At 29.7% G+C, this 7,979-nt stretch overlaps 1 protein-coding gene across 2 annotated transcripts in view; it reads left to right on the top strand.

Moving 5' to 3' along the window:
* LOC106467922 (eukaryotic translation initiation factor 4E transporter-like) overlaps positions 1-7,716 on the top strand; it is a 79,403-nt gene extending 71,687 nt beyond the window's left edge. For both annotated transcript variants that reach the window (XM_022396137.1, XM_013928305.2), the window contains exon 22: positions 3,412-7,716. In XM_022396137.1, coding sequence (XP_022251845.1) covers positions 3,412-3,611 — 200 coding nt within the window. In that variant the 3' untranslated portion in view covers positions 3,612-7,716. The remainder of the gene's footprint in view (positions 1-3,411) is intronic.
* The last annotated feature ends 263 nt before the right edge of the window (positions 7,717-7,979 follow it).

Below are 7,979 nucleotides of genomic sequence, written 5' to 3'. Positions count from 1 at the left end.
AGTTACGGAAAATCAATTAACAAACGGAAACGTAACAATATGTAATTTCAATTCTACTATAGTTATTTCAAATTGTTAGCACATGTAAGTAAAGATGAACACATAGTACAAACAGAACTTACCTTTTTCAAAAATCATCATTCATGTTGGAAAATATAAACTTTCAATTTTTAATTCCCATGCCAATAAAAGCATTAAATTATATACTTCCAAAGCTTGCAAGTTTTGCAAAAGACATTTCTACACCCATATGAACATACAGCAAAACATATCTACTAAAAATAAAGTGCAAAAAGTAAATGTATAAAACTAACAAGTGATCAATGCATGGGTGGGATCAGAACATTTTGTCAGTCCTGAAAATTTGTGAGCATGAACAAATAAGTATTTCATCCTGACTATGCTAAAGGTAAACACAATTATCACCAGCAGTAAGCTTATGGAACAAAATCACTGTGGTGGTATGAAAGTATATTTGACTATCAAATGAAACAAAAAACACCAGACAAACCAAGGCTAATTGTAACATATTTTATCATTGGGCAGGTTCTTTTTGATTATTTGGTAAAAATAATGCCATGTTCAGTCCAAGTAATAACAACAAAATTTATTTTTTACTTAATATTTGCTACAGATTGTGTTTACTTTGACACAAGTTGTAGCCAAATTTCACAATGTTTAAATAGAAATTCCAAGACTAATGATACACCTTAATTATAATTACAAATAAATTTACAGAATTTAACACACATGATAACTCTCACTACAAACACTGAACTACATCACATACTGATTAATCTTATTTATAATGTACTCTTGTTTCTCCAAATTCCACAAAATTTCTAGAATATTATATAATCATGAACTTTCTAGGTTCTAGGACTACTTTGAATTTTCTAGATCTAGGATCATCTTAATGATTAGCGCTTCCCTCTAGCAAACAACTAAATCACAACACTGAAAACACAGCTTACAACAATATACATGTTATGTGCATGTATTTGGTTTTTCCACATTGATTCCATTTTGGAAAGAAAAGGAACCTTGTCATTGGTATTAGATTTTTCATAAGAAATAACATTAACTTTTAGTATCTAGATGTGAATACTTATGACATGTGCATATAAAGAATACATCAGAAAGATCATTCTGTAAAAAATCCTGTTTTATGTCCTAACTTACATACAAAACAAAATAATGAAAAATATGTATATATTTGATAACTATTATATAAATTACAGCATTTCATTTAGCTCTGCTCATTTTAAAGTTTAAACACTAATATGAATAATTATTAGTATTTTTCATGTGTAAGTTCAATTAAAAGTAAAGAATTAGTAGTTATGCATAGTACTCCGATAATTTACATTTAGAAGTCATGATGAAGTTATTATGAACGAAAAATACAAAATATCTGTGAATAAATGCTTCATTTAGTATACTTAATCATAAATAGCATCTACAGATAGTGTTAAATGTTTAAATTAATCTGGTCATACATTATATTCCCCAAAGCTCTTTAAATATATTTCAGTGGTCTAGGATACGGACTTGGGTCCATAATCTCCAACATAACCAATACAAATACGCAAAAATACGGATAACAAAATGTGTGAAAACACAGTATTATCAAAAAATGTTACTAAAGTCTTACCAAGACCCAGGTCACCATAACACCTAAAAAAAAAAATGACCTGGTATAACATACCCTATTGGTCCATCTCAGCTGTTCCATCCTCTAAACTAAATTAAAATAATTAAAAAGAAAAAATCTTAAAGCCACCCCTTATCATTCATATACTTACCAAGCTTTTTCTTAAACTCACTTAAATTTACTGCCTCTACATCTGAAGGCAACTCAATCCAAATGCTAACCATCCTGTTAGAAAAATGAAACTGTCTTAGCTGAAGATGACTCCTACTTTGCAAAAATTTATATTTTCTGTCCCCTAGTCCTACTATTCTCACTGTTAAATATGAAAAAAGATGATACATCAACACTATCAACACACCTTACAATCTTAAACACCTCAATCAGATCTCTCCTAACTCTTCTTTTTTCAAAAGAACACAATTGGAGAGATTTCAGCCTCTCCTCGTATGACAACCCCTCCATTGCAGGCACCATTCTAGTAACCCTTCTCTGAACCCTTTTCAACACTTAAATGTTTTTCCTAAGGTAAGAAGTCCAATACTGAACACACTATTCCAAATATGGCCTAACCAGTGACCTGTACAATGAATATCCCCCTAGTGGCTTTCTTAACCATTTTCATGGGCTTGGCACCATTTCTTTCTTTTTCATCAATATTTCAATGAGGTAGGACATCTTTAGTCTCCTTAAAATTTCATATTTTTTTTAGACTAAAATACATCTTAGTTACAAAATTATTTTGTTTCATGTCCTCCACATGCAAATATTTAAAAGGCTTAGCAACCTATGTCAAGCACCAACTGAGTACAAAGGTCGTAACTAGAAGAGATAATTGTTTGCTTTACTTCTTCAGTTACTGTTCTAAGTTTTAAGAAAAATAAGTTTGTGAACTTATTTCAAAATAGCAATAATGTATATACAAATATAATGTATAATAATTGAAATGTGACTGTATTTTACAAAATACTAGTCGGTTAAAATACAGTCAAGACAAGTTACTTTGTACAGACCAAAGGTCATCTTGATGTTGTATGATACGGTAACATGGGTGCATGTGAGCCGCATCATTGTAACTTCTGTATTGTTAGCCAGGCATGGGTGAAAGGTCAATATAATAAATATATATAAATGTATAATGTTATGAGATTTAAGCTATTTTATCTAAACATTTATGTTTTCATGTTATAATTTGTGTTCATTCTAGAATGAAAGAGGCATAATTTATGTTTATTTCCTGATTTTTTATGGTGGTTGCGAGATCGTTCAAATTTACCGAACCCGTACAGAGATTAATTACTGAAAATAACAGATAAAATATAAAGTTTTTTTAAAGAAATGTTTGTTAACTATCCGGACATTATAAAGCTTTCTCATGTGAAATTTGGAAATTTTTGGATACATAAAAGTATTTTTAATCTTAAAATGAAAATTACTTTACATGTTAGATAGGCAACATGCGAAAAGAAAAAAAAAGCATGAGAAAAACATTGCTTTACAAACCTTAAGACTTAGTAAAAAAATTTATATTTTGCTTATGAAAGCATTGTAATGTTTACTAATAATGTACCAAATTTCGTTAGCATTTGCTTACTAATTTAAAAGTTATAGTATTGAAACTATAAAAAGCACAAAATGGTCACGAGGTCGGTCCTAGGGACCGAGCCCGGGTTAAAAAAGTTAAGACATATATTTAGTGCTATCCTATTAAAAGTGGTCAACAGATAATTGTAATATGCATATGCTGTTTTTATTTTCAGATGTTGCTTTAAGAAGTTATCCTTCCAACAGAGGTCAGCAGTTAGTACAAGGACATCAGCTCAACACCAACCTTGCTAAGTGGTTTGGAAGTGAAGTGCTGAAGGAAAAGTTACCAGAAATGCCTCCAGTTCCCCTTCAGAGAGCTGTTTTAGTTGAGGAACTTGAACGTCAACAACGAGAACATTCATTGGAACACTAGAAATGTATGACAATAGGGATGACAGTGTAACCATGGCTGTTTATGAAATGTCCTATATATAATTAGATGTTCAGGTTATGTTTCCTTTGTATTCTCTTCTTCATTTTGAGTTACACATTGTTGAATGCCTTTCTGTGATATAATGTTTGTTGTCTTTTCTTGGCTATGTATAAATATGTTTGTCTCTTGTCTGAAGAGAATGTAATTAAATGTACAAATAATATTTGAAAAGCTACACCAAATACCCTGATGCAGAAATATCATGATAAAACATGTAATGTAGAGTTGTGGAAAACTATAAAATGTTAAAAATAAATTCTTGAACGAAAGAGTGAAAAATATTAAGATAGTCAAATGAAAATTTGTTTTTCTGGCATTGTAAACAATGAAAACTCTAAAAAACAATACTAAATGTATGTATTCTCTAATGCTGAGTTTATAAAATGCCATTCAGCTTAATGAATTATGTAGTATGCTTGCCAAGACAGTAGTCTATGTAAATATGAAATTTCAAAAATCTTACAAGATCCATACTTTTTTGTTGTTGTTGATTAGATAAATGAGTTTTACTACATTAATTATTTTTCCAGGCTTGCTATAACAAAGGAAAGAGTCAGAACTATATTATGATTTGGACATCTAATCAAAAATTATGAAGCCATAGTTTAAAAAATGTTTAAAGCAATTGGATCACATCAAGTCTTTTTTTTAAAATTATTTTCTAATTATTTGTAAGAATTGCTGTTGTAATTGTTTGCGTACAGAGGAAATTTTGCTTGGGTTTATATTATTTCAATCAAACAATACAGATGATGTTTCTGGAATAAAATGTTACTGATTAAAGATTTTTCATCAGATATCATTATCGGTAGTTTTAAACACAACTACTATATGCTAAGCAAGAATGAGCTAGTAATGTACTGACTGAAGTTGTTGAGTTAGTTGATCAGTGCTTAGTGAATATATTATTCCCTCGGTTTGTCACATTAAATGTGGACAGTATTTGATCAACTAACAGCTAAGTTATGAGTATAGGTTGAACCTGCTTTTCATTGGTATTGGGAGTATTTGGTTTAGTCTGCTGATCAGGACTAAATATAATTTTGTAGTGGCAGAGTGAACAATTCTTATAGCAGTCTACTTTAACCTCATAGCATAAATGGAAACCAAGTTATTTGTTTTTGTTAACCTAAATTAATACCTGTAAATAATAAGGACAGTACAAGGTAGGCAAGAATGTATGAAACAGGTTAAAAAAAATTGTATAATTATGTTTCTTTTCACTTGAAGTAATACCAATAAATAAACAGATTAAGTATTCAGCAAACAAGAATGGGGTGCTAAAATATACAATATATATATATATATACAGATGATATATGGAATCTGTGTTGTTTCTTAAATAAGACATTGAAACACATCCCAAGAGTCCAGAGCTCAGCACTTATCAACAAAAAGTATTACTGACATCTAGTGGTTCGAACATGAGATTAACGTAAAAATTCCACTTATTTATTCTATCAATAAAAATAAAATTATCAAAGATCTAGATAAACTTAGGTTTAGTTTGTTTGCCACTACATCAATAATAGAGCTCTTGGCATTATATGAAACTTCTGTGTGTGCATAACTTTTTAATACGATAAAATATTCTAAAGATCTATTGTTACAATAAATTTAAAAAATTGATGATCATTGTTAAGTTTCATGCTATTTGATTATTATTAATACAAAAGTATAAACATTATAGATAAATATTTAGTGGGTAATTCATTATTCGGTGATTGTTACATATGAAACTGTAACTCTGCATAATGTTGCCAAATGTATTTACTCTAATTCTTTGTTGAATATATTCAGTAGACAAAATATTTGATTGAAAATTAAATGTTGCTTTTAATGCTCAAAATTAGTGGGGGGGGGGGATAAGCTATCAACAAAATGCCACTATGAAATGTTCAAATAATCCCTTATCATATGATATTATGAATAGTTATAACTCTTATAGATGTCTGGAATGTGTTTGTTCTAGTAACTGGCTTCTACACTTTCTTCAGAAACCCAAATTCAACTCTAACTGCCTTTGAAAATTCCAGCTCCAAAAAGAGTATCAAGGAATGATTGTCTCTCCTAATATAATGTGGGTTGAAATACACGTGACTTACAATACATGAGTCCCAAACCAATCAGGCCGGGCATGGTTTAGTGATTAGCATGCCTACACTTTGTAGTTGTGGATGTGTTGTAAGAATGATGATCAAATCCTAATTCTCATTTAAGCTAGATCAAGAGTTGGTGGTATGTCTGTTGACTAGCTGCCCATCTCTGTATTTGTTCAAAATTATGAGACATCTATATGCAGACAGCCTTTTGTAGTTTTACACAAAAATTATGAAACAAACCTAAACCAGTCTTTACTTCATCACATTTGGATTTGGTTTATTACAGAGCTTTCAGTATCATCATACAAAACGTAACTGATCTATGTTAATGTAACTCCAATTTATTCTAACTAAAACTTAGATCAAAGTGCTCAATTACCTAAAGCCTGACAAGTAAATATTATTATATTAAATTATTTAATGCTTTTGGTTTAATGAAATTATTATGTTTCTGTTCTAAGCTTTGTTGCATTTTTTTAAATCTCTTGCTAAAGTTGTGTATTCTGCTATATGTCATATCTCATTTCCAATGTTCTTTTCATTGATGTTTTTTGTACAAGACTTGTAATTTAGCATAAGTCTACTTTAGTCAATCAGGTGTAAAAATGATAAAAAGTTGAAAAAATCAATTTTATCATTTGGGACACCTAATTTTTTTTCTCTACCAGTATGTTCAAATGTTACAATGATTTGGTTTGAAGTGTGGCTATCTGTTGAAAACACATTAATAGTATTAAAGAAATGGATGTCACACAGAACACTTAAAAGCATTTTAACAAAGAATAAAAGTAGCACTAATATTATTATCAATTATATCTATTGATAATAAAAAATTATCAAAATTTGTTAATAAAATGCAGTAACTGTAATCAATAGTATTTAATTATTGAATAATGTGTTGTGTACTACATGTGCAAGTTTAGTATTTTCAACCAGAATGGCACATTTTGTAATACATGGCTTAAATGGCCAGGTCAAAGACACTTAAGTTTCAGGCATAGCCACCCCTAATATAAAACTGCTAATCAGAAAGGATAACCAGTCGGCAAAACCTACAGCCTGGCTCCTCTTACCTGAAGAGCAGAATTAACTGTAACAGTTCTAATGCTTCTACAATTGGGAGTACAGTAACTAGTAGGACTTGTCCAGCCTCAATAAGCAGTTAATATATATATGATAAAAGCACATAGTTTTTGTTTAATGCCGTACCCAAAATTTTCATGAAAAAGAATAAGAACAATGTTACTCGTGTTTTAGATCTACAATGACTGATAAAAGAAGTTTGTCTGGAGGCTTGACTTTGTAGTTACCTGTTAATTTGGTGAAATGATTGAAATATAATGTATTTTTCCCCCAGTTTAATTATTTTATTTATTGATGAAAACGTTGGATTTTTCACACTGGAATTGCAAGTAGCTATATTTTAAAGTTTAATTATTGTTATACGAAATACTATAGGTGATTTTTTCCTTAATTACTTTTTTAATATTCAAAAGGTGATGTTCTTGAAACATTACATACTTAAGTAAAAACCTTATGGTTATTACTAACCTTAAGTAAAACTTTTTCCTAAGTAGCATGTAAAAATGAAAAATGTTTGAAACTGCAAAAGACTTTCTAGCCAGCAAATGTTCCAATATCCATTTTTTGTGTACAAATTCTTGTATATTGGTAGATACATATACAACTAGTACAAATTATTGTTAACTTAAGCTTCAGTGTAAAAAAGATAATGTTTAGCTTCAGTGTGTTGGATATTTATCACCAATGTGCATGTTACCCTGCTATTTTACAGGATGATAGTTGCCAATATTATTTAAATTCCTGTTCGTTTACAGGTAGGGTGGTGGGTGTTTTATTACATAGAACAGATGGAAATAACTCGGAAACCTCCATTTGACTTATAAAGATTATGGTATTAAAATAAGATATACAGCAAATTATTACAAGGTATTGGGATATATTTTTTTAAGAAAATGAAAACCATTATCAAACAGTACATTCATTACTCCTCAAACATACTGCTGTTTAGTTCCCACCAAATTTTTTTACACAAGATACTGTAATTGTAAATTTATAGATAACTGAACACAAGTAGGAAGTTGGAAATCTTCAAACATAATATTCAATTTTATACCACAATATAATTACTAACACAAACATTTCATTATAAAAGATTATGCCTCTAAATACACTACACCTGATT

This window comes from Limulus polyphemus, unplaced genomic scaffold (genome assembly GCF_000517525.1).
Source record: "Limulus polyphemus unplaced genomic scaffold, Limulus_polyphemus-2.1.2 Scaffold2796, whole genome shotgun sequence".
Taxonomy (NCBI): Eukaryota; Metazoa; Arthropoda; class Merostomata; order Xiphosura; family Limulidae; genus Limulus; species Limulus polyphemus.
Note: the sequence above shows the minus strand (reverse complement) of the source record. Positions and strands in the feature narration are given on the sequence as shown.